This window comes from Cucurbitaria berberidis, assembly GCF_010015615.1.
Source record: "Cucurbitaria berberidis CBS 394.84 unplaced genomic scaffold K460scaffold_4, whole genome shotgun sequence".
Lineage (NCBI taxonomy): Eukaryota > Fungi > Ascomycota > Dothideomycetes > Pleosporales > Cucurbitariaceae > Cucurbitaria > Cucurbitaria berberidis.
The window spans coordinates 3,369,124-3,394,349 of NW_024468938.1; the positions used below are offsets into that span (position 1 = coordinate 3,369,124).

Consider the following 25,226-nt stretch of genomic DNA (forward strand, 5'->3'; position numbering starts at 1 on the left):
TATAACTCAAAGCGGCAACTGTAATATCACCGATTGGTGCAATCTTCCCGTTGTCATGATGACCACTTCCTGGAAGATAGACTCCTACCTAAAGGAGTTGTCCCCGCCTTCTCATCTCAGCTAATAGACATGGCCACAATGACCGCATTCTAGGAATCAAATAGTCTTCAACATATTATCTATTATTGGATGACAGGAGCCCATTAGCCTTCTGACTGCAGGAAGGACAAAAAGGGTCATGAGGTTGTTAGTGAAGTCTTGGGCCGAAGAGGGGTCCTTCCTTATGCTTAGCCACAATAATAAGTATCCCTTTTGGCTGAGGCAAACGAAGTGGAAAGCACTCCTTGAATCATCTGCCCGATCCATGCTGCAACACTCATTCTTCTCACTCCTGTTCATCTTATGCACCAAATCTTCCCAAGGATGTCCACATTGACTTGCCCAACAAACGTATGGCGAAGCATTTTCGCTATTGGGAGGATTTAGTGCCTGGTGAAAGGGCTCGATCCAACACCGAAAGGGTAGAGACGAAGGACGAAGCGAATTTAGACCTGTAGATGATATCTACGAGAGAGAGGAAGACGGGATGTGTAACTAATTTGTAGTAATGAAAGGATAGTAAGAGAACTGCAAGGCATTCCGCGATCGATTCGTAGACTCTTTTGGGTAATCGACCAAGCTTAGACATGAACATACCCGTAGCAGGAAAGAGCACCGTATTTCCACACTCTTACTGGGTGAACAGGAATGATGGAAAGTGCCAGCAGTGCCAGCAGTGCCAAATGGCTGCGCCAACAATCTGCCATGTGAGGAGAGGGCTTCTCACTGCCATGTTCTCCAGTCAATTGTGAACGTTGCCCCTCCATTCTCGCCCCGCGCGCCCCTTGCCCCTTGCCCCTCGCCCTTTGCCCCTCAAGTAGCTCTGCAATCCACAGTTTCCCCGAACCTTCCAAATGTAGTAGTCAACTCGCTATCTCATCTCCCTCTCTTAGCACTAGCACCCCCAAAAGTCAACCTCGCAGCACTGCGCAGGGTCATCGACGCCCCAGATGATAGGAAGAGCAAGGAAACAAAAAAACAAGGACTGTCCAGACTGCAAAGCAGTTCTAGACGCGAACGAGGCCAAAAAATGTCCCGTGCCAGACTCGAACTGGCGGCCTTGGGATATCTACTACTAGGAGTAGTCATAATGTGGTAGTTATGAGACCCACGTGATAACCAACTACACCAACGAGACCAAGGCAAATTTTAATTTTGATGACAAATCCAAGAATTACACCGATAATCAACTTGAATTTTGAAATACCTTCTCAGGACAAACAGTGCCAGGAACCTTTGAAACTGGACGCAAGAAGGAACAAAAGCGTGGGGCGTGACAAAGATGGGAGTGGGGCAGAAAAAATTAGTTTGCTGGTGGAGAGGTAGACAGGGGCTAGGTGTGCCTAGTTGAGAGCCTGAGAACCCAGGCGGAAAACCGGCATCACAACTTAAACAGGCAGACCTCTTCGATGTGTTGAATGTCCTGGTATGCATTATATTCTCTACAGTATATGTACAATAAGTATAAGTCGTTCAAGCTATGATCCCTCTCTTGCAACACCTGAACGCCCTCCCAAGATATGAGGCCGCAAACGATGCATAAACGCCGAACCAAGCCCCATCTTGAACCCCTCTTTCCCGAAGAAGACGTAATAACTATGGTCCAAGCCTCTGCCCCGGCTCTGGACTCCTCGGCATATTGCTCAACGGTACGCTTGTAGTAGGCAAAACGCCATACCGCCCGTAAGTCTTCTGATCTACGCTCACATAGTGCGGTAGTCTGCCCAGCAAGTTAAGCTTGGTCTCCACCCATCGTAAAATCTTCTCGGGTGGGACGAGGAATTTGATGTACCCCGTAGCCCATACATAACCGAGGCCAGCGCCGCAGAGGTGCCCGATGAGGCTCACATTTGGGACGAGAGCGCTAGTTACGACGATGAGCATTAGGGGTGTGGTCCAGGTGGGGATTTTGTAGGGGCCAACGCTGAAATACAGTTAGCCAGGTGCAATTGGAGAGATGAGGATTCATGTACCTGAAGTTGGGGTTCGTCTTGTGTGTTTTCATGACTTCTGCGGAGAGGAGAAGGAACACCCATACGCTGCTGTCATCAGTGACTTGAACTTGCAAGATGATGCCTGGCCATCTTCGCATACCTTGCGCCCATGACTATTGTGTTACTCCGCAGGACAAATTTCTCTAGCAGGGTATATATGCCTCCTGGTATGGTACCGAAAGCTATGGTCTGGTTAGCCTGGAGCCTTCGGTGTCCGATGTGGAATCTTGCTTACGCCCAGTGAAGAGCGCCAGAGAAACCAACGTTCCGTACTCGGACTCGAAGCGCTCGAGGAGTGGGGTTACGGCGACGAGGTTGAAGATCATGTGGAGGAAGTTCAGATGCATCAATGGGAACAAATTCAGCCGGTGCACTACACGACAACAATGATTAGCTTCCAATCAGTTCAATACAGATTGCTCTCAAAGTAAGCTCCCTGGCCAGATTCTCGACATCGTCTTTTGGGCTCCAGAGCTTCCGAGTCTCGCCAGAGTCCCATCACATCTTCCGAGCTCATGTCCTCCTCCAGAAGTAGTAAAAAAGTCCACATACTCTGCGTTAAATCCATCTTAGCAGGCTCCAGCCTTCCAAACTCCCTCACCCACGGGAAGGGAACTGTAGCAACCCATAACCCCACGATCGCAATAACAAGCACTCGTGTGCAGAAGGGCAGGCGAAAGACATACGAGCGTATGCGCGCGGGATTAAACTGGGGGAAAGAAGGCATTGCGGAGCGCGACGGAAGTCTGACAGGATGCAGGCGCGTTGGATGAGCGAAGAAAGTCTAGGGTCTACCGCGCCGCGCTAATGGGGATCCTCCCGCTGAGCTAGCAGTACCACCTTCCAAGACGGACGGAGTGGGATGCTGGGCGCGATAAAGGACACAACTCTCCTCTTCACTTTTTTCCTCTAAATTGTCACTGGGTAACGGAGGGATGGCTCTGCTTGGTAAGTGTTGGTACAGTTGGTACGAACAGCCAAAGCTAATACGTATAGCTTCGTTACTGGCGCTCCGGCGGGATGCCCGCATCCTCAAGATCCCACCATATCTCTCTGCTTTCTGCATTCTCGTCGGCATAGCATGGCTCCTTGTACTGCCACTGAACGAGTACTCGCGGAAGACATACGTCTCTGAAAATGCGCTGCTGCCGGGGCAAGTGCATACGTACTTTGATGGCAGCGAGCATAATGTCTTTAGAGCTTATCGACACGAGGTCCACGGGCTGATAGATCAACCTGTCAAGGAGTATGGCAGACATCTCAGATGATTGGAGCATCAGCGATCTAACAATCTACCAGGCGATCTCAGAGGCTAGAAGCCATCTTCCGCGAGCAAAACCTTAAATTCGCAACGCAAAAGTACAACTACACTGTCTCAAATCGCACGATTGCAAACGAGAATGTCTACGCCATCCTCCAGGGTCCCCGCGCCGACGCCACAGAAGCCATTGTCCTGATTGGCGCATGGAAGAACATGGCCGACGAGGTCAACAACTCGGGCGTCGCGCTCGTCCTCACATTGGCTCGCTACTTCAAGCGCTGGAGTCTCTGGAGCAAAGATATCATATTCCTCGTCTCTGGAGATAGCACGAGCGGACCGCAGGCTTGGGTTGACGCATATCATGACGGCCACGATGAGCGTTTTGTGGAGAGCCTGAAGATTAAGAGCGGTGCGCTGCAGGGAGCTGTCGCTGTTGACTACCCCGCTGGACCTTGGGGTCATCGATATGATAAACTACACGTTGTGTACGATGGTGTGAATGGTCAGCTCCCAAACCTTGATCTGTTCAACACGGCTGTTCAGATTGCGTCTGGCCAGTTGGGCATAGGATGCGTTATTCAGCGCATGTGGACGCACGATGACTCGTACAAAGAGCGACTGCAGACGATGCTGCGAGGCATGATCTCGCAGGGACTAGGCCACGCAACTGGACCCCACTCCTCGTTCATCCCGTACCATGTCGATGCCGTCACCCTTGTCACCGTTGGCGATGGCTGGCACGATGAGATGTCTCTTGGAAAGACTGTCGAATCGCTTTTCAGAAGTTTGAACAACCTCCTTGAGCACCTCCACCAGAGTTTCTTTTTCTACCTGCTATTACAGGCAAACCGCTTCGTCAGCATTGGCACATACCTCCCTTCGGCCATGTTGATCGCCGTCAGCTTTAGCATCGCATCAATCGCACTGTGGGTCAAGAGCGGACGTCCAGACGAACCAGTGGCCAATCCAGGCTCTACCCAGCCAGGGAGCAAAGTCACCAGTAAAGCCGCTTCTGTCGACGACAATAAAACCACCGAAGAGAAGGAAGACTTCAACGAGAAAAAACACACAAAAACCCCTTCAACAAAAGTAATTAGTGACGGCAAAGACATCGCCATCGTTCCCGCCGCCTTAACCACAATCTCCGAACGGCACCTTTTCTTCCCCCTTCTGTTCGTCCTAACAACTCACTTTGCCGGCCTCATTCCACTCTTCCTGTTCAATCACTGGGACGAAGACGAGCTGCCCGGCCTATACCTTACTGCCGCCAACGTAACGTCCATCGTGCCCATGGGTTTCGCGTTCATCTTCTACCACACACGGCCCTTGAAACAGCAGGAGGTTGCACTGATACAGTGCTTCTCATTGCTGCTGCTGGGCATGTTCCTAGCTGCGCTAGCGACCCTAAACTTTAGTCTTTCATTCCTAGTGGGCGTCGTCACGACACCCTTGGCATTTGTACGGCGGACGAATCATATGGGCCTAGATCTTGCGCAGCTCGCCTTTCTGGCTGTGCTGAATCCCCTCATGGTGATACAGCTGGGGACGAAGTTGCTGGGAGGAGACCTTGCGGAAGTGCTCATCAAGGCTGCCCAAGGGTGGCATATATGGGGCCTGTGGACGCAGGTGGTCGTTTGGCTCGTTTGGCTCCCGGCGTGGTCGGTTGGAAGTGTAGTTATTGCTAGTGGCGTGTTTTACTAGAGATTCAAACAAAGTGCATGGCGACAAGTCTCTCAGCTTTGGTCATTAGCATTGTATATAATATGAATGAGAGAAGTTGTAAAGTTGGTTTGGTCTTCATGTCAGAGTCTTTTCATCGTTGGCCGTCTACCAAGGCTAGGTTGGCCAAATCTATGATTACATAGCTCGTAGGGCGTCTATCTTCCTGCTCCCGCATGCCGCTTCTCACGAAACGGAGACAGCCCTCTTATTCAAGTACTTGAACATTGAACTGGTCGCTCGTTGCTCAAGCAGCCCAGACGTCCTTACCGACGCCCTCGATCCAGTTGCCGAGCTGGTTGACGCTGGCATCCCACTCCTTCAACCTCGATCGCATGCTCTCAATCTGCTTCATATCTAGTACCTTTGGCTGTACCCAGTTGATCCGCGCAATCTCCGCGACCTGGTCGATCTGACCCCTCACCAGCCCCAAGCTCAATGCCTTCATGATCAAGTGTTCGATCTCCTTCGGCTGCACCTTTGTCTCCTGTGATATCTCGGCAAACGTCATAGCACGATCGTGTGGCGGGCGGCGGAAGACGGTCTCAGTAAGCGCGGAGAGGGAGATCTTCTGGTAGAGGAATGTTTGGTGCTCCTTGAGGAGCGGGACCTTGGAGATGTTGCCTGCAAGAACATCGTATGCGATCAAGTCGCCGCGGTTGAAGGCGAAGAGGAGGTCTCGCAACCATGCGTGCGGGGTGTTGACTAGTGAGTCGAGGATGGGATGTAGTAGCAGCTCGCCGAAGTTATAGATGGAATCGGACACGAGGGCGGCAATGCTGAGGTCGTATGCGCGGGACTGGCGTTCTCGCAGCTCGAGGTCGGTAAGATCGACACAGGCGAGGAACAGCAGGGCGTTCTTGTAGTAGGCGGCGAACTCGTGCTTCGACTTGTAGTACTCTGCGCTGGCACGGTAGAAGGACGCATGCACGACCGTCTCCACTGAATCAAAGCCTTCGAGTATCTGCTCGCACTCGTCCAGCTTCTTCTTGGCTCCCTCTTCGTCCCGTAACCGCAGCTGGATGCTGGCAGCGGCGACTGTGGCGTAGACGTATGCGTCTTGTGATGCGGGCTTGTTGACGCTCTTTGCGAGGTTGTCGACGAAGTTGAGGCGCTCCTTGTCATCTGCAATAGTTAGGTTTTATAGCTCCCTAGGCGTGCCTTTCCCCATACCCTTGTATTGTGTTGCTGCGTTCAGCCCCAGGGTGACGAGCTTGAGCTGGTTGATCTTATTCGCGAAGCTCTTGATGAAGATATCGAAGAAGGGTATCCGCTGCTTTGCGCTCTCGGGGTGGTCAAAGTATTCAATAAGCTTGTCCGTCAGCTCGTGCCACAGCTTTCGCTCCCAGTAGTCCTCGAAGGCGATGAAGTATTCCTGCAGTTCCTCCGGCGCCTGGTCCCGCGCGTCGCCTAGAAGGTTCGGAATCGTGTCCGTGTCCATCGCCATGGCTGGGGTTTATTTATTGACAAAGTACGTCAAGCTACAGGGCGTGGTGGTTGGGTATCAGAGGCAGCGGGGGTGCGTCACTGGAGCAAGGCGTGTGTTTGCGTGAGTGCGGGTGGGATGCAATGCTATCCATGCATGGCGTTGCGGCGGAAGCTACCATGACCTAGCGCATCTGGGTGCCAAGATCCATCACCAGCGACGACCCAGGCCATTCATCCAGACTACAGCACTCCCATAGCTGCGTACAGCCTCCGCACCAGCCATTGAACGCCGCAAACATGGCCCTGCCACTCCGCTGTGCTCGCTCTGGAGCGGCGTTGCCAGCCAGATTGCCCGCGACGCGCGCAAGCAAGTTCTCGACCTCAGTGTGCCGCCAGCAGATCAATTCAGATGTCAGGATAACAAGGTATTGCGGATGCCCTGTACACTGCGATCATGGCACTAAATAGTTCGTAGAACTGGCAAGCCCATTTTGACCGTCTCCGGCGGACGATCCTCACTCGGAGGTACGCAGTAGCCCCCATCCGCGCACAAGACGAATCGCTCACACAACAACAGGATACACAGCGACCGTCTTTGGAGCCACGGGTTTCTTGGGGAGGTACATCGTGAACAGACTGGGTCCGTGATTCCTTCTTTGCGAGGCCTGGACAGCGCGCTAATGGAAGTAATAGCTCGATCAGGATGCACCGTTGTGGTCCCCTTCCGGGAGGAGATGGCAAAGCGCCACTTGAAGGTCACTGGAGATCTGGGCCGCGTCGTCTTCATCGAAATGGATCTCCGAAACACTGCGTCGATTGAAGAGAGCGTGCGACACTCTGACATTGTCTACAACCTCATTGGCCGCGACTACCCCACTAAGAACTTCAATCTGGAGGATGTACACGTCGAGGGAACGGAGCGCATCGCTGAAGCCGTCGCTAAATACGACATTGACCGCTTTGTCCAAGTTTCGTCGCATAACGCAAACCTCGACTCACCGTCAGAGTTCTACCGCACCAAGGCCCAGGGCGAGCAAGTAGCGCGATCCATCTACCCGGAAACCACCATTGTTCGACCTGCGCCCATGTTCGGTGCTGAGGACCGTCTGCTCCACCGTCTTGCTTCTGCGTCAAACGTCATCACCTCCAACTGGTTGCAAGAGCGCATCAGGCCCGTTCATGCTATCGATGTCGGTATGGCTCTCGAGAGGATGTTGCACGACGACACTACCGCTGCCGAGACCTACGAACTCTACGGCCCAACCGAGTACACCATGCTCGAAATCAACGAGCTCGTTGAGAAGGAAGCAATGAAGAAGCGCCGCCACGTCAATGTCCCCAAGCGCATCATGAAGCCCATCGCACACTACGTTAATCAGTACCTTTGGTGGCCGATCCATTCCGCTGATGAGGTCGAGAGGGAGTTTATTGACCAGGTCATCGACAAGAACGCGAAGACGTTCCAGGACCTGGATATCGAGCCTGTGGAGTTGAAGAGCCTGACGTATGAGTACTTGAAGGGGTACCGGAGTTCGGCGTACTACGATCTTCCGCCCATGTCGGAGAAGGAGAAGAGGGAAGAGAAGAAGTATTTGCATGTCTTGGATGATCAATAGACGCCATTGGGGCGGTGAAAGTCGAAAATGAGAAGCTTTGTAAATATTTGTGCTCTGTACCCGGCTAGCTTGCTCTGTAGAATCAATTCTCTTTGTTTTAGGTATTAGCCGTCAATTGTGTGACGATATTGGACATCGCAGGGTAGTCTAATCAGAATACTCTCAAGCTCAACGACAGGCGACACCGAGTGCTGCAAGAATCCAGGATCATTTTCTTTTATATGGGGCCAAAGTAAAAAATTGTTACGAAAGCTCGACAGCATTTACGAGCAACGACTTTGATATTCTGGAGTATAGACTTGAACACGGGATGGAGGCACGTAGTGGCACGTAGTAGCACGTGGAGACGAAAGGTAGTCTATTGAGTAGGGTATCACAAGTCTAGGTAAGGAAAATATCCTCTAATTATGTTCGAAGTCGCACATTCAAGCGGGCGGCGTTGGCTTCTGCTCGCTTGCCATGCTCAGCAAATATCTTCTCAACAACGCCTCCGTACTCGCCGGACCATCCCTCTCCTTTCTCTCTGTCCAATGCCGGTAAAACTCGAGCACCACCTCGACGGCAATCAGAGCAATGATGGCCCACTCGAGCCTCAACCCGTGCTTTTCGCTGAGCTGCTCTCGCAGAACTGATGCGATCTCCTGCGCGAAGCCAATCTTCTCGTTCAAGACTTTGATACGTACGCCTACGTCGAGGGCGCGGCCGACTTGGTCATAGTATTCTCCTAATCCCAACTCGTGCCGGCTGTCCCAGAATATGTCCGGCATGCTGTCAGTAAGCTCGCTGTAGAGATTGAGTTGCGCGCGGATCGACAGGAGTTCTCCGGTTTTTCGTAGGATAAAAGAGCGAGTGAAGAGTTTGTGGCGGCTCTGTAGGGCAGATGTTTTGTTGGAAGCGAGCATGGCGGGAATTTCGCGGGTGGAATGCTGGTAGTTTGACAATAATGTTTCGAGGACGGCGAGCTTGGTGGAGCGCGCGAGGCCAGAGGAGAATGCTATCTTGGCGAGGATGGTGTCAACTTCGTGGCGTTGCTCGTTGTCATTAATCTTGGACTCGTGCTGCGCATCTGTCGATTCCTGTTCCGCTTTCGTGCCGAGGACGATGGTGTCACCGACTACTTCGCTCGTCTCTTTACTTGGATCTTCGAGGTAGTCGAGGTCTTCTGTCTCGAGGAGATCGAGATGTGAGCCCTCTGCTGCTGCTGGCAGTACTTGATTGACTAGCTTCAAGGCTTCTCGTTCTCGGACGTTCCACGTCACCACCGTCCCTGATGGGAAAATGAAGATGTCGCCTTGCTGATAGTCCTTGACCTCTGAGGGTCTGTCGGAGGTTTGCACATGGATGACCTGAGGGTATAGGCCGGTTTGGAAGGGATCGAGTTCGTAGCCTTGGGCCTTGACGAGTCGAGCAGCGGATGAGATGCTGTATGTTTCCGCCGCACAGTAGGCTGTGACAGTCTTGGTCTCCGCGTCTGGGTCTATAAATCGCGTCCTGCCTCTTGATTTCACAAAGGCGCGTGATCTCTGGGCTTCGACGGCCACACTTCGCAGTGATGATGTCTTGCCAGTATTCTTCCAGGGTCCTTTGTGGTGGACCGCCCGCTGAGCATTTTCCAGCTCATCTTTCGTATTTGCCTCCCCTTGTTTCTGCGTAAAATCTATCTTCCTCCGGGATCTGTTGGCCGACGAGAAGGATCGGATTGCGAAGTCAAGTCGCGCTCGGGTTGGCTGTGGAATTCGCCATAGACGTCGTGAAGGATCGCGCACGGCGGGAGCAAGACTCTTAGTCAAGCCATTGGATACACAGAGCCGGAGTAAACTCATCGCCAGCAGAGCTTGGCTTCAAACATATTGCATGGAAAGGAGCGATCGAGAAAAAGTGCCAAACTCAAGCGTTGTGGAGCATTTGCGGAGGAAAGCTAGACCCCCTGCACATCCGCGGGATTCCCACCGTCTTGGCTCGCATCATTGGCTTGCATGGCCAGAGCATCGTCACCTCGAAGCTTCATACCTCACCTACGCCGGAGCTCTCCAGGACCTCAGCCTCCCCACCGCAGCTCATGTCGCCAGCATGGCTGCGGAAAATACAGAAGACGAACCGCGTACGCCGGCGCGCGACGAGTCACGGCTCGCACAAGTAGCCAGCGACGGCAACGGCAAGGACAGCGCAGAACAGGACTCTGAAGAAGATGACGACGACGAGGAAGCGGAGGAAGAGCCGAAGCTCAAATACAGTCGCTTGACAAGCAACCTGGGGCCCGTGTATCGAAATGGCGACGCGACAAGTACTTTCGTGGTTGCGGGGGATAAAATGGTACGACCATAGCTTAAGCATTCGCGCTTTGAAGTGATTACAACTTGTTGAACACGTGCTAAGCTCCAGATAGATAATTGGCACACATAATGGCAATATCGTGAGTCTGTAGAGCTCCTCGTGCTTCAAACAGCGTAGCTAATCCTCAACAGCACGCCCTTACCATCCCTTCGTTCCAAACGCTACGCACCTACAATGCGCACCCGTCTGCCTCTGTAACCTCACTATCGGTGTCACCTCTGCTAGCTTCACAACCTTTTGTACCAACTGCCTCAGCCGTCAGGTCCACGGACCAGCCAGAAACCCCATCTCGACCGGCAGCATCCCAAGCGGGCCATACCTCATCTCCCCGCACGCCACGACAGGCCCAAGTCCCTGCCATTCCCTCGAACCAGATCTACATCGGATCCTCTTCGATAGATGGGCATGTCTGCGTATCGTCCCTGGTCGACCCGAAAGATGTCACGTTGCGCAACTTTGGACGTCCTATCCAAGCGGTAGCGCTTTCGCCAGATTACAAGAACGATCGCTCGTATCTTTCCGGAGGACTGGCAGGGGAGCTCATCCTGACTACAGGAGGACAGATAGGAGTCCGGTCAAATGCAAATACCAGTTCAGCGTCACAGACCGCTCAAGGATGGCTGGGCGCAATTGGACTTGGTGGTCATGGAGGCAAGGATATCATTCTGCACTCAGGCGAAGGCACTATCAGTGCCGTCAAATGGTCCCTATCTGGCAAGTTCGTAGCTTGGTCCAACGAGCACGGCATTCGAATCATGCGTACAAACCTTCACCTGGACAGCGCAGATTCTGATGCGGCTTGGAAAAGAATTGGCTTCATTGATAAGCCGAATCGTCGCGTATGGGAAGAGATGGCAGGTGTATGGAAAGCTCGAATGGAGTGGGTCGATGACCGGTCGCTCGAGTCTGATGACGATGCAATCATGAGCATGAACGGTGGCCACACTTCTGGCAAGGCCGAATTGACATTGCCGCATCACCGAATACACGAGCATCCAAAAGGCACCAAGAAGAGGAAGATGGAAAAGCTCGTAATAGGGTGGGGAGATGCTGCTTGGGTCGTCCACGTACAACCTGGTGGAGTCGGCACAGGCAATGATGTTAGTGAGAGATCGGTCGGCAGCGCCGAAGTCGTTCATTTCCTCCGTTTCGACGATTGTGTTGTTTCTGGCATTTCGCTCTATACCCCTTCCTTACTTCTTGTTCTTGCATACCGAACACGCGACGACGACGATAACCCCATCACTGGAGTCGATACGACACCCCGGCGAGGGATGAATCGACGTACGAATGGGCTTTCTCCCGAGCTCAAACTCATTGATGCGGCGACCTCGGATGAGGTCGAAGTCGACTCTTTAACTGTTAGCAGGTTCGAGACCCTCTCTGCTGCTGACTATCACTTGGGCACTTTGTACGTTCCGCACCCAAAGACGATGACTCTCGCCCAGAAAAGCGCACTAGAAGCCATCGGAGGTGGGATATGGGATGTCGGCGCAGGCGCAGCACGGATCTTCAGCACCGGAGCAAACGTCATCAACATGCCATTTAGTTCAGACACGAAAACGCCATCGCGGGCGCCGTCCATGTCTTCAGCAAGTGCCGGAAATGCGTCGACACCAGCATCCGGGAAGCGTCAACTGCAGATACCCCCAAATGCTGCCACCGCTGGCCTCAAGGTCTTCATTCAAAGCCCATACGACTGCGTTCTGGCTATTAAGCGAGAACTATCGGATCACTTCCAATGGGAACTCGAGCACGAAAACTACAAGGACGCGTGGGAACTGCTAGAGGATCATCCGGAAATTATTACATCGCCCTCGCAATTGCCCTCGGAAGCATCCCCAGCCAGTACTCCGGTAAAGAATCATGGAAGCTTACATGAGTTCTTTGCAGATGACAGCGAATCGCAGACTACTGTGTCCGCTTCGAAGGTGGCTCAAAACTCGGCAGTTGAGAAGGAGAAACGCCGAATCGGGGATCTTTGGATGCAACAGCTGGTCAACGCTGGCGACTGGAAGCAGGCAGGCAAGGCCGCTGGCCGTGTACTTGGTACATCTGCCCGATGGGAACACTGGGTCTGGAAATTTGCCCAGGCGAACCGCTTCAACGAGATCTCGCCGTACATTCCCACGAAGCCAATGCAACCACCACTCCCGTCGATGGTCTACGAGGTGGTTCTCGGCCATTACATTATCCACGATCGAATACGCTTCAAGCATTTACTCGAAGAATGGGACCCGGAGCTGTTCGACATCAACAGCGTTATTGAGGCAATCAAAAGCAAACTGTCGGCTGGCGATGTTACTGAAGACTCTATCGAAGGCGATGTACAAGGGCGAGACTGGCGGATTCTGCAAGATGGTCTTGCCAAGTTGTTTCTCGCCAGTGGTCGGCAAAGAGAAGCATTGCGGTGCTATATTCGTCTACAGAATGCGGATGCTGCCATGACTCTCATACGTGACTTCCATCTCGTGGAAGCCGTACGAGATGACATCCCTGGTTTCATACTCATGGGTGTTTCCAAAGAGCAGATCAAGTCAGCACCCTTGTCCGAGCTCGAAGAAGCTTCATCGGAGGCCATCAACGTTCTCGTCGAGGAGGGTTGTCGTGGTACGATACCGGCAAGTGATGTTGTAGGTCAATTGCAGAAGCGGGAAGCGTCGTTTAAACCGTTCCTACATTTCTACCTCCAACGGCTATGGAAGCCGGAGATGCACGAACGTAAAGGCACGACCGCGAAGGAGCGGGTTGCTGAAGACCGTCTGGCGGCTGATGGCAAGATTGTGGCGGAAGAATTTGCTGATCTTATGGTTGAGCTATTTGCGGAGTACGACCGCCCGTTGCTGATGGAGTACCTGCGCCAGTCTCAGAGCTACGATCTCAACAAGGCTACTGCTGAGTGTGAGAAGAGAGATTACATTCCAGAACTTGTGTAGGGACCTCCGTTAAATTTGGCCAATTCAGCAGCTAACGCATCATAGGCATATACTCTCAAAGACAGGCCAGACAAAGCGTGCCTTGTACCTCATCATCGAGAAGCTCTCTGATGTCAGTTTCGCGATATCATTCGCTAAAGAGCAAGACGATCCAGACCTGTGGAACGATTTGCTGGAGTATTCCATGGACAAGCCGCACTTTATTCGTGGTCTGTTAGAGGAAGTTGGAACAGCAATTGATCCTATCAAGCTTGTCCGCCGCATACCAGAGGGCCTAGAAATCGAAGGACTGCGAGACGGAATCGGCCGCATGGTGCGCGAATACGAAATCCAATACTCCATCTCCGAGGGTGTTGCCAGAGTACTGCGTGGCGAGGTAGCAACAGGCATGGACACTCTCCGTGCCGGCCAAAAGCGAGGCGTGAAGTTTAACATTATTCCATGCGACGACGAGAAGCACGACCATGGTAAAGACGACCACATCGACATCGAACCCAAAGGCTTGAATCCCTTCACAGTAGCGAAGGTAACCGCACAAGCGGACAATAAGACAACCGCAGTATCATCAACAACCAATGCCCCACAAGTCGATCCCGCACCTCCCGACAATCCAGAGGGAGAAGCCCCACCTGGCCACTGCACAGGCTGCCACCGGCCTTTTACGCTCCCTACTGCGGAAGAAGAAGATTTAGTCGACGGACCCGTACCACTGTCTCGCGACACTTTAGTCGGGTTTGCTTGCGGCCATGTCTTCCATCTCAGCTGCCTGCTGCCGAAGACAAGTGCGAGCGCAAGTGTGTCGGCGACGTTACAGCAGACACTTGCAAACGATGCAGCAGAGAGTGGGAGATGGAGCAGGAGTGTGGGGGCGAAGGTGGCACACGCGCATGTTATTAAGAGTGCAGTTGGCAGGGGTTGCGTGGTGTGTCGGGAGAGGTTGGGTATAGTTGGTGAAGATTGAGGTACATCACATAGTAGGAGGAAAGCGTGTATATATGGAAGAGCTTTGGATATGAGGTCATCATTTCGCGAAGGAAGGAAGCCTCACAACTGTGTTACTAAGAACCACATTTAGTTTACATGCATTTGCATCGGAGGCGCTGTAGCATCGGCTAGTTCGGTAGGAGATGTCCCAATTGACACGCATTCGACTTTTGGCACGATAAGAATAGTGTCAATACATACTCGATGCAGAAATTTTATCAGCACCCATCGATCACTGCGCTAGGAAGGGCGTACCCGTCAAAGGAGAGGGGCGTGTTGTGACACGCGCAGGGCGTAGATGGACATGCAAAGGGCAAAGGGCGAGGGGCGAACCGTGGAAGGGCACCAACACTATCGACATATGGCAAGCTAGAACCCTCTTCCAAGGTGGGCCTTCCAAGGTTAGGTCCAGCAGGCCAGTCCTGATTCGAAAAGAGAATATGTACATCTTAGGGAAGCGGTTTAAATACACTTGATGTTGATGTCTCCCCAGGTGCTCTACTTATGCGTACGGGTGGGAAAACGGCCTAGGCGCCGGGAGGAAGGCTTGGGGAGGTATATTTTTGCAATGGCTGGTTTAGACAGACGTACCAAGTTTGAAGAGACATCTATATCTGTTAAGGACATGGTGACGCTGGGATGATAATGTGGTTGTAGGCACCGCTCGAGGTTCACCAATCAGCACGTCAGGAGGTCTGATTATGTGCCTCGGCATTTACCCCAGCTTTCACCAGCGCGACGCCCCCATCGCGAACTGCAGTGCGGAGTGGCTAGCCTGTCTAGTTAGACCGAGGGCGAACGTCTCAGCGCCGCAGAATGTAGCTAGAGTCGCTCGTCGCGGCTCTTCTTCCTCGTTGAATCCTTTCTTATTCTTCACTGTAGATAGACTATTCGTTTCCACCATCGGCATGCCCCACGAAATCCTTTCCCGCGAGTCCGTCGCTAAGCACAGTAGTCCGGATGACCTCTGGTGCATAATCGACCACAAAGTCTACGACCTTACCGATTTTGTTGACGCGCATCCAGGCGGTTCCGTCGTGCTCGAGCAAGTAGCCGGCACTGATGCCACAAGCGCGTTCTACAACCTTCATAGGCAGGAGGTGCTGGAGAAGTATACGGAGCTATGCATTGGCACCATCGAGGGCGAGCAGTCGGAGGTCATCGTGCAGAAGCCCGGTGATCTGAGCCCAGTGCCATATGCTGAACCACTGTGGCTCAGACCGCAATTCAAGAGCCCATACTTCAAGGAGAGCCATCGGGCTCTGCAGAAGGAGATACGCAAGTTTGTGGATATACACGTTACGCCCGAGGCACAACAGAAGGAGAAGGACGGGACGTACATTAGCCAGGGGCTCATCGACAAGATGGCCGAGAACCACATGCTGGCTATGCGTCTGGGTCCTGGAAAACACCTCCATGGGAAGAGCCTTCTCGGTGTCGTCAAGGGCGAGGAGTTTGACTACCTGCATGATCTCGTACAAGCGCAAGAGGGCGTGCGCGCCAATGCTAGGGGGTTCCAAGACGGGAACATGGCGGGCATGACGATTAGTTTGACTGCCGTCTTGCAATGGATGCCAGAGTCGGAGCTGAAGGCAAGAGTGGTCAACGAGGTGCTCACGGGGAAAAAGAAAATGTGTCTGGCAATCACAGAGGCGTTTGCTGGCTCCGATGTTGCGGGCCTTCGAACGACTGCCACGCTGACTCCGGATGGAAAGCACTATGTCATCAGGGGTACGAAGAAGTGGATCACCAACGGCATGTGGTGTGACTATTTTGTTACCGGATGCAAGACAGACAAGGGCTTTTCCGTCCTGCTGATTGAGAGAGACGACACGGTCGAGACCAAGTTGATCAAGACGAGCTACTCGACGACGGCTGGAACAGCGTTTGTAGAGTACAACAACACCAAGGTTCCGGTAGACCACTTACTGGGTCAGGAGCACCAGGGCTTTGCGGTCATCAGTAAGTCGGGTTGGGCGATTGTTCAAGGCCAATATTGATATTCCTCAGTGTCCAACTTCAACCACGAGCGCTTCATGATGGCGTGCGCTGTCATTCGACAGTCTCGAACGGTGGTCGAAGAGTGCCTCAAGTGGTGCAATCAGCGCATGGTCTTTGGCAAGAAGCTGATTGAGCAGCCTGCTATCCGACAAAAGTGAGTTCTGTCCTTTAGGTCCTCTACTCCTCTCCATGCTGACTCCATCAGGCTTGCAAAGATGATCTCCCTCGTCGAAGCGAACCAAGCTTGGCTAGAGTCGATTGCGTATCAAATGTGCCACATGTCGTACGCTCAGCAATCCAAACACTTGGGCGGACCCATTGGCCTGCTCAAGTCCTACGCTACCCGCTCTGCGCATGAAATCGCCGACGAAGCCGTGAATATCTTTGGTGGCAGAGGTCTCACGCAGACTGGAATGGGACGTGTCATCGAGCAGTTCCACCGTACGTACAAGTTTGACGCCATCCTGGGTGGCACAGAGGAGATTCTGGGGGATTTGGGAGTCAGACAGGCGATGAAGGGGTTCCCAAAGAGTATGCTGTAAGATAGGGGTGTGTGTAAGATACAATGCATTGAGAGGTTTGATTATCAGGATTCCTTGGTGATGACACTAGGTTGGTCGAGTCTGGAAGTCGTCGTAACATTGGATGCGGGGAAAGCCCGTGTTGGAATGTGTTTCTCTATTTTGGTCGTCGTCTGGGAGCACGAATCGATGGTATGATTCCCAGCGCCTGGGTTGAGCTGAGGTGCGAACTATTGATGGTTGCTTGACGGCCATCGATAGTCTTGTGCTACGACCACGTCTAATTCTCAACACCAAGATGGGCGATTGCACCAGCCGATCACGATAGTGGTACAAGCCAGGTAGATTATGCGTTTCGCGCCAGATCAGAGGGCATCCTGGCGCGAGCGAAACGCCTCTTTCGGGCATGGGCCAGCCGACGGGGTGTCGTCCACGTGTTAGACGCCCATGTGCAGCCAAAAGTGCATAAATAACCTTATAAAACACGACCCAGATTGCATGTCTGTCACAAGTCGGTCCCCTGCTGGTACCAGTGCAGCGCAGCATGTCGCCGATGGCTACGTGTCGGCTGCGCGGCGGATGGCAGGTTGGCCGAGTGACAAGGTGGGTGGGTGCTGGCAAGACGGCGATGTGAGCTGTCCATGGTCCTGTCATTGAAAGGGAGCCATGGTAATCCTGTTGATTAGTGTGTTCCTGCAGCGGCCAAATGCAATGCATGCAAGGCTAGATGGAACATGATGGAAGGGCACTCGGCTAGTAGTCCGTCACATCACATCATCACCGCCTACCGCCTACCGCCCACCGCCTACCAGCTGGGAACGCATGGGCGTGAGTCGTGTGTGCATCAGCCAGGCATCGCCATTGTTCATTCAGTGGTCCCAGTCTGGCCCGCCTTGTCGCCGGACACGGCTGTGCCTTTCTTTAAGAAGCGCCGTAGCCCGGAGCCGTGAGAGACGTCCCTCTGCGTCACCTTTCCCTCGAGTCCTCGACCCGTCCCTTTTACCTGTGCACTATCGAACCATCCCGAAGGCAAGCCGTCTTAGTCATATTGCTCATCACGCAACCTGCCATTACCTGTACACTACACCTCCCTCCTGCCCGAGCACACGACCTCTCTTGCCTACCTACGCCCTTTCAACCCTCTCCTCGCCAGCCAGCCAGCCAGCCCTTTATCTCCGTCATCTGCCCGGATCCATCTCGTCGCGCCACCACCACCACACCGCTCCAATCGCCACCAATCGCCACCATGCGTCGCTCTTCCAGCATCTCCAGCATCAGCTCCTCGAGCTCAGAGTCCGAAGACACAATGCAGGTCTTCGTCAAGACCGTGTCCGGCAGCAACAGTACGTCCATGACATGCCGCCGTTCCGAGACGCTCGGAACTGCCCTGCAGCCAACTGCATCGCACGGCATCTGCAGACAGACAGACAGACAGACAGACAGACAAGGCTAACGAAGACAATAGCAATTCCCCTCTCAATACCCTCAAATACATCAATAAGCACACTCCGCTCGCTCCTCGCCTTGCGCACCTCGTATCCCACGCCCTCAGACCTGCGCATAGTCCACGCCGGCAAGCACCTGTCCTCCTCTACCAGCACCCTGCAGTCGTACGACATCCCCCCCAACGCCACACTACACATGGCGCTCCCATTGCGCGGCGGAATGCCCCCAAAGAAGATCCGCTGCTCGTTCAAGGCGTGCAAGGATGCCGCGCAGCGCATAGTGGGGGACTGCGGCTTCTGCGGTGGACACCACTGCAGCAAGCATCGCATGCTGGAGGATCACAAGTGCGAGGGCCTAGAGGACTGCAAGAAGGAGAGTCATGCGAAGAATGCAGAGAGGCTGAATAGTGAGCGGACGGTGGCTATCAAGGGGGTGTAAAGTCGATTGGCCACATACTGCGTGTCGCCGGCCGGACGGCGATTAGCTTCGTCGTCGCAGGTTTCTGAAATAGGCGCTCTTTGAGCGATTCCGTTAGCTCTCTTATTGTGTGCGTCTTGCATGTCGTTTGCAGCGAGGGATGCGTAATTTCCTGGTCCCTTTTTTCGCAATGCGTTATTGGAGCACCGCGTTTCTCCTGGAGGATCATTCTCGCGGCTTTTTTGCCTTGGTAGCTAGATTAATGTCGAACATTCATACTTCATTCTCCTCTGTGGCAGCATGATATACTTCGTTTAGATGATGGATGGAAATCTTCATTTGAGACTGACGACGTTCTACTCGCTACTCACCTTGGCTCAATCACTACTCTCGCCACTTGATATGGCGCCACCTACGATTAGACTCCAACCATGCAGGGGCACTATGGTCGAAACACCTTGGATGCAAATAGACGATGATAGTAGTACACTATTCCAAGTGCCTAGTTGTAACACACTTACAGACCAAATTTACTAAATGGAATACGGACTAGGCCAGTCTACGTCCAAATCTCCGTTGCACATGCACGGAAAACTATGGCCATCGCACACTTCTGTCAGAATCCTTGCTTTGAAGAGATCCCAAGCTGAAGTTCTTAATATTGTGATGATCGCAGTGTATTGACTCCACTGTTTAATGTCCTGCTCGATGCCATCCTTGGTGACAAGGATCAATGGGGGCGGAACGTCGGTGTTGATGGCGGAACCACTTTTGCCTTGTGGACTTCCGCTCCTCTCCGCTCTGGTATGATTCTTACAGGATTGGTCCTCAATGACCGCGTCTTATTTCCGTCCTTCCTGAGCTCAAAGATACTCTGCCGATGCAGCATTGTGGCAGTGGTCCAAGGCGTTGTGTCCTGGACGTCGTTGTATGCCGGCAATTGAACAACACAGGCGAACTTGAAAGTGGGTAGAGGCAGACACACTCGAAACGCTGAAAGTCTCCGCTCCGCCCTCGTATGTTCCCCTCGTCGATGCAAAGTCCAGGGTGCGGGTGCCAGGATGGGCTGATGGTGACTAACAGAAACTCATTCCGACCCAGGACAATTTCGTGGCGCTTTCTCCGCTCCGCTCGTATTTGCTTATCCAAACGCCACACTTTGTGCATGGCTTGTGCATGCTGGAGGATTTATCCCAGGGCGTTTGAGGCCTGCGCGTGTCGTGTTGGGCGGGAAGGAAGGAATTCGGGTCGTATCTTCCCTTGGCGGTACTCCAGGCTTGCGTTCTGTTGAGATTGGGAGCTACTTATAACGACGATTAGTTTAGCGGCCTCGCAGGACGTGATGTGCAGATTCAATCGATCCTGGCGAGCTATGAGCCTCGTATATCGTCTGAGTAGGGAAGCTATTCCCCGTCCACGTGGCGGCGTGCGAACCAGGAAGGTCTCGGTGCGCTGCATGGACTCCCGTATACAGCTTTCGTTAGTCTGTTGAGTGGCCCAAAAGCAGTGATGGATAGAAGAGCCCCTTTCTTGGGCCTCGAAACTCTTCGTGTTGTTCACTTGTGCATTCCTGTGCTGCCTAACCAAGACCCGACGAAGCATCGCAGCTGTTCAAGATACGAGTTCTCACCTGGGCGCGTTCCGTCTTTATCCGTCCATGGTGCATACATTGAAAGCACTTCCTACACAGGTCGAGCTATGGAGCCCAGTTGAGATGCGGAGTGTCACCTACCGAAAAGGCCTTGTAGCGCAAGAACGGGCTTTCCAGAAGCCCTACGTATACAAGCAGACGGCGGTGCACATGTCTTAAATAGGTGTACCCACCTTTTGGATCTAAACAGCGGCCATCCAGGTACTAACGTCCACGGCGATGACGCACGCTACTAGAAATATTACTCCGGAATGCCGAAACACGGCGTTTGTCTTCTTAGTCGAGAGGTGTGACCACGCATAGAGTAATGTACGACCCTTTTTACGCCGTCCGACGGGCCCGCGGGTGCAGAGCGAGTGCCCTCTACTCAAGAGGCTAGGCGTCACACAGTAGGGATGAGACCTCACCGCCACCCACGAAGCACAGTAATGCTAGAATGATGACAAGTAATTGGACTATTTGTCAAACGCCGACGGAGAATAAGGCCGAGTGCTTGTAACATGGCTTCGCAACTATCCGCGGGCGGGATGCATGTTCGTTTTGGCGTTTAGGGACATGGTTAGATAAGGTGGATCGGCAACGTCCTAGGGAGATGTCGGGCCTGGGTCATGTTCCAGGTGATCTGACACTGACACGCGCGACAAGATGCTCGTCCGGAAGCAGGAGATGGAATCCCCAATTTGGTGCTATCCTGGGCGAGGATTGCCTTACCCGTACGCGTCAGGGCCAGTGGATAAGGAGCTTGGCGCAGCAACATCGCATTTGTAGCGTCGTAGATCTCTCTCACACTTACACCAACCCTCTGACCGCGATGCATTCCACGGTCGGATCGATCTCACGGAGTCCACTTCCGCGCGTCATCCACCGAACATGACAGTAACCCTCCGGGGAGCCTCCGAGCGTGGGAGACACTGTACCTGGGCTGTGGACTTGGTCGCCTACGGATCGACGGGCTCGCTGCAGCTGTGGCTGCACGTTGACGCACTCTCCCTTCCGAAAGCTTCTTTGCGATGCGGCTCTGCCTTCGGCGTCCTGGCCACGTAATGACGAATGCCATCCTCCCCCATCCCATCCCATGCTAGCTGGGACCAAACCAAAAGAATCCAAGTAATAGCGTGGGCTGACTTGGCGGGCCTCTGCTAGCGGTCGATCGTCGGGCACTGGTTTGAAACATTTACAAGAGCCGATGAGGCTGTGTTGAGATAACGAAGCAACAAACTTCCAACGAGCTGTCGATCCTGCTGTGACGCCAGGCTTGGCATGCCTCCGTCCGTGGCAGAGTGCTTCCGTTCCCACGTCGGGCGCACACATCGCCGGATCCGAGATTGCGGATAGTAAGCTTTTGGTTCATCTGCAGATATGATCCAGAGCCTGCATTCCCGGAGTGGAGCAGCCAAGGCGGAATGTACATCATGTACACCGCCAAGCGTGGAGGCCCGCTCCGCTTGCCTCCACAACCTGGTCAAGCGCCCCAACCCCTTTCACATCGACCAGAGACGCTCTCGTGCCGGGTCGTCTTGTGACTGTGGAACAACGCAAAACTCTACCACCTATGAGCACCGTCAATCCTGGCACATGGATTGGGAGGTGGGAAAAGTACACGGGGTCCTTATCATGGTGGTCTCGCCGGCTATCTGCTAGGGTTACACATGATGAGATGGGAGTGATGAGATGGGAGGTGACAACCTCAACTGTGATGAAGGTCACAGGCAAAGTCCTGGCAGCTCCCTGCGGCTTCCTGGGCGTCAACACCAATCAGCATACCGCGTGGAGCTTCCGACGCTAATATTACTGGAGATTGTGCGTCGGGAACTCAGCATCTGGGCCAGTGCGTACCTCATTGGGGCCTTGGGCTGCGTATCTTTGGAGCCTCTAAGCCGAGCAATGAACTATATCCTGCACAGGGCCCAGTCAAAGAAGCCGTATACTCTTGGCTCCTCTTGGTCCTGTACCCTTGCGTTGCTTGTGCTTGCGGCATTCGATTCCACTATTACACCACGTCACCATGGCAAAGACGCAGCCACACTGTCTACGCGGGAGGTTACACGCGTGCTTGGACGAAGTGGATCCGTAAAGGCCCTATATCAATCAGACGCCTTAGAGCTACATACCCCAGACCCAACATTAAATTGCACAAGACTACCATTGCACTTATACCTCGACACCCGCTGCTCACACGATTTGCACCCCGTTCCAACCATCAACGCATCTTTGAGCGTATCCCCTCCAACACGTGTATTGTGTTGAGCACCCCATTGATCACATCCCGTCAACGCTTTCCCAAACACTGGGCTACTCTTTCCTCCCTCCACATGTCTCCCCCACATCATCCCCCCCAAACGTCACCCACCAATATGTCTTCACAGCCATTTGAGAAGGAGAGTCGCAAAGGCAGTGCAGGCACCCTGCCGCTGTCAGAGACAACCACGGAGACTGGATCCATGCGCACCCTATCCACTCCCATTTCTCTTGAGGCCGACGACGAGCCAGACTGGCCTCAATCATGGCGTGCCTACGCCTGCTTGCTGGGCTGCTTCTTCCTCATGTTCAACTCCTGGGGTCTTGTAAACGCCTATGGGACATGGTCCTCGTACTATGTTGGAAACTCACTCCGAGGAGTCGATCAGTTGGAGCTGAATCTGATCGGATCAACGCAGTCTTTCCTCGTTCTCCTTTTCTCAAATCCAGTTGGACGGCTTCTGGACGCTGGCTACTCCCGTGTCGTGATCGGATGCGGCACTTTGCTCGTCCCGTTTGGCTTGTTCATTCTTTCGGTTGTGCATCCCAGCAATGTTGGGGCGATTGCCAGTTTTGGCCCAATTTGGGCAACGCAAGGTCTCGTCGTCGGCTTAGGCATGGGGACTTTCTTCGTTTCTAGCTCTCAAGGTAAGTAATCAGTACCCCATACCGACGGACCCTCACTCACAGACTCACAGTCGCTACAACATGGTTCCCTAAACGACGAGGTCTCGCTGTGGGCTACGTTGCGTGCGGTGCCAGCGTTGCAGGAGTAGTGTACCCCACGATGCTCCGCTACCTCATCGATTCTCTAGGCTTCAATGACGCTGTACGCTGTGTTGCAGGCCTCACCTCCATAACCTGCATATACTCCTTCATCTTTTGCACACCAGACCCTGCCCACGACCACCACGAGCCGAAGCGCTGGCGTGCCCTCCGGACTTGGTTCGACACAGAAGCCTTCCACAACAAAGCTTGGTGCTGGTTCACTGCCGCTGTTGCGTTCATGTTCTTCGGCTTTTACCCCATCTTCTTCAATCTCGAAGAGGTGAGTACATCCTAACCTACTAAAGCGTCTTCGTAGCTAACAATCGCCAGTGGGCATCGGTTCGCGGTTTCGGAACACGTAAAACGAGCGGCGGAGATGCAAGCAACGGGCCCCTCCAGACGTTTTGGCTTCTGGCCATCATGAATGGAGCGTCGACTGTCGGGCGAATGCTTCTGGCCCACTTCTCCGACAAGGTCGGCGCACTCAACATGCACATCGTCTCCCAGTTTGTATCATCGCTTCTTACGCTCATACTATGGACCCTGGCTGGATCAGAAACCGATGCTATTGCCTTCTGTGTGGTGTTTGGTGTCTTCTCAGGAATGGTCATTGGTCTCCCTCCCGCCTCGGTCGGTAACATTCTGAACTGCACCTACACTACAGCAGACACGAGGCATCTGGCCAAGAAGAAGCTTGGCCATTGGACCGGAATGATGTACACATTCGCCGCGATCCCAGCCCTGACTGGCCCCGTTATTTCAGGCCATCTCATTACAAAGTATAACACCTACATCACCGTGCAGATGTGGTCGGGAACCAACCTCATGCTCTCATTCGCATGTATGTTGGTAGCGAGGTGGTATCTGCCCTGTGCGAACGGTCAAAGTGCTCCTAGCGAAATTGCACGTGTGTTTGGCAAGCATGAAGCGCCTGTCACAGAGAAAGGAAAAGGGAACGAAATCGACACTGGATCTCCAGAAGCTTTGTCGCAGGCCCCAACTCGCGTTCCTAGTATTACCCCTTCACGACAAGCGTCCATGGATAGACCCGACTCACCGGAGAGGATGGTCTGAATTATTCTACACACTTTCTTTACATATACCCCGATTACGATGGTGGAATTTTATTGCAAGGCGCTTAGGGCGCCATGGGTATTGGTGGGACAGGCAATTTGGATCGGGAACTTTTTATAACGGCCTATGATCTTTGGATATTACATGCTGCACACTTAGCGTACTTTCGCATAGATTTATTTTCCCAAGTTTCACTTGTACTACATGTCTTCAATGCACTTTCTCATGGACACGTAAGCGCAGGGAGCTCCCTTTGTTCGGGTTGAGCATCAGTTTACTAGTTGCCCGAATAAAATTAAAATTTTCTAAGTATACGCAAACGGCCAATGCGATGGGAAGCAGCCATGTGTGCCGATCCTTTGCTGCTCTATTGATTCTTCTTACCCACTGACCAGGTTGGGCAGCGATTGTAAATGTCCCCTTCGCCCACGCAATTTTATAAAAAGCATATCCAAGAGCCCCTATATTACGCGCACGTACACATATACTCGGTCAAAACCAGGAATCTACTTCACTTGCATGGGTCAGGCGGCTCCAACATCTAACATCAATGCAGCAGCAACCTTGCACCGGATCTTGTTTACGCGCATCCGCATCTGGCTTTCCTATTTCCGGTGGCCAAGGCTCCGCTGGTCTTGTCCGGCCGATCACATTGGCGTACAAGGGTGAAGGTACGTACACAGTGGCGCAAGGGCTCGGGCTCAAGGTTCGTATCCGACACATCGGCAGCGTGCGTCGA

At 53.2% G+C, this 25,226-nt stretch overlaps 10 protein-coding genes and 1 non-coding gene across 11 annotated transcripts; 7 read left to right on the top strand and 4 right to left on the bottom strand.

Annotated features, from left to right (window-relative positions):
- Positions 1-1,130: 1,130 nt before the first annotated feature.
- On the bottom strand, positions 1,131-1,237 carry K460DRAFT_t53. Its single transcript has one exon. It is a non-coding gene; the product is annotated as a tRNA-Met (tRNA).
- Positions 1,238-1,507: 270 nt separating this feature from the next.
- K460DRAFT_368785 (uncharacterized protein) lies at positions 1,508-2,851 on the bottom strand. The gene is made up of 5 exons (XM_040933844.1): positions 2,646-2,851; positions 2,329-2,466; positions 2,194-2,275; positions 2,073-2,138; positions 1,508-2,023 (listed from the first exon to the last, which is right to left on the bottom strand). Exons 1-5 carry the CDS (start codon positions 2,818-2,820, stop codon positions 1,696-1,698), a joined length of 789 nt encoding a protein of 262 aa, XP_040786479.1. The 5' UTR covers positions 2,821-2,851; the 3' UTR covers positions 1,508-1,695.
- Positions 2,852-2,950: 99 nt separating this feature from the next.
- On the top strand, positions 2,951-5,055 carry K460DRAFT_342647 (GPI transamidase-like protein component GAA1; the record flags this gene model as incomplete). The annotated part of the gene is made up of 3 exons (XM_040931198.1): positions 2,951-3,041; positions 3,090-3,339; positions 3,393-5,055. Exons 1-3 carry the CDS (start codon positions 3,029-3,031, stop codon positions 5,053-5,055), a joined length of 1,926 nt encoding a protein of 641 aa, XP_040786480.1. The 5' UTR covers positions 2,951-3,028.
- Positions 5,056-5,320: 265 nt separating this feature from the next.
- Positions 5,321-6,520, bottom strand: K460DRAFT_357579 (uncharacterized protein; the record flags this gene model as incomplete). Its single annotated transcript, XM_040932044.1, has 2 exons — positions 5,321-6,198; positions 6,247-6,520. 2 exons carry the CDS (start codon positions 6,518-6,520, stop codon positions 5,321-5,323), a joined length of 1,152 nt encoding a protein of 383 aa, XP_040786481.1.
- Positions 6,521-6,798: 278 nt separating this feature from the next.
- On the top strand, positions 6,799-8,336 carry K460DRAFT_342653 (NADH-ubiquinone oxidoreductase-like protein 40 kDa subunit; the record flags this gene model as incomplete). The annotated part of the gene is made up of 4 exons (XM_040931199.1): positions 6,799-6,926; positions 6,977-7,026; positions 7,079-7,141; positions 7,195-8,336. 4 exons carry the CDS (start codon positions 6,799-6,801, stop codon positions 8,115-8,117), a joined length of 1,164 nt encoding a protein of 387 aa, XP_040786482.1. The 3' UTR covers positions 8,118-8,336.
- A 117-nt stretch (positions 8,337-8,453) lies between these two features.
- K460DRAFT_368787 (DUF155-domain-containing protein) lies at positions 8,454-10,011 on the bottom strand. The gene has a single exon (XM_040933845.1). It carries the CDS (start codon positions 9,938-9,940, stop codon positions 8,543-8,545), a length of 1,398 nt encoding a protein of 465 aa, XP_040786483.1. The 5' UTR covers positions 9,941-10,011; the 3' UTR covers positions 8,454-8,542.
- A 176-nt stretch (positions 10,012-10,187) lies between these two features.
- On the top strand, positions 10,188-14,348 carry K460DRAFT_378968 (vacuolar assembly protein-like protein; the record flags this gene model as incomplete). Its single annotated transcript, XM_040935126.1, has 4 exons — positions 10,188-10,430; positions 10,504-10,530; positions 10,583-13,383; positions 13,433-14,348. 4 exons carry the CDS (start codon positions 10,188-10,190, stop codon positions 14,346-14,348), a joined length of 3,987 nt encoding a protein of 1,328 aa, XP_040786484.1.
- Positions 14,349-15,279: 931 nt separating this feature from the next.
- Positions 15,280-16,914, top strand: K460DRAFT_289544 (acyl-CoA dehydrogenase family protein; the record flags this gene model as incomplete). Its single annotated transcript, XM_040929129.1, has 3 exons — positions 15,280-16,333; positions 16,382-16,526; positions 16,578-16,914. The coding sequence occupies 3 exons, from the start codon at positions 15,280-15,282 to the stop codon at positions 16,912-16,914; spliced, it is 1,536 nt and encodes a 511-aa protein (XP_040786485.1).
- A 757-nt stretch (positions 16,915-17,671) lies between these two features.
- Positions 17,672-19,260, top strand: K460DRAFT_368789 (uncharacterized protein). Its single transcript, XM_040933846.1, has 2 exons — positions 17,672-18,236; positions 18,359-19,260. The coding sequence occupies exons 1-2, from the start codon at positions 18,140-18,142 to the stop codon at positions 18,775-18,777; spliced, it is 516 nt and encodes a 171-aa protein (XP_040786486.1). The 5' UTR covers positions 17,672-18,139; the 3' UTR covers positions 18,778-19,260.
- Positions 19,261-21,898: 2,638 nt separating this feature from the next.
- Positions 21,899-22,782, top strand: K460DRAFT_154223 (uncharacterized protein). Its single transcript, XM_040926833.1, has one exon. It carries the CDS (start codon positions 22,079-22,081, stop codon positions 22,652-22,654), a length of 576 nt encoding a protein of 191 aa, XP_040786487.1. The 5' UTR covers positions 21,899-22,078; the 3' UTR covers positions 22,655-22,782.
- On the top strand, positions 22,762-24,487 carry K460DRAFT_289161 (MFS general substrate transporter; the record flags this gene model as incomplete). The annotated part of the gene is made up of 3 exons (XM_040929101.1): positions 22,762-23,293; positions 23,344-23,693; positions 23,744-24,487. The coding sequence occupies 3 exons, from the start codon at positions 22,762-22,764 to the stop codon at positions 24,485-24,487; spliced, it is 1,626 nt and encodes a 541-aa protein (XP_040786488.1).
- Positions 24,488-25,226: the final 739 nt, after the last annotated feature.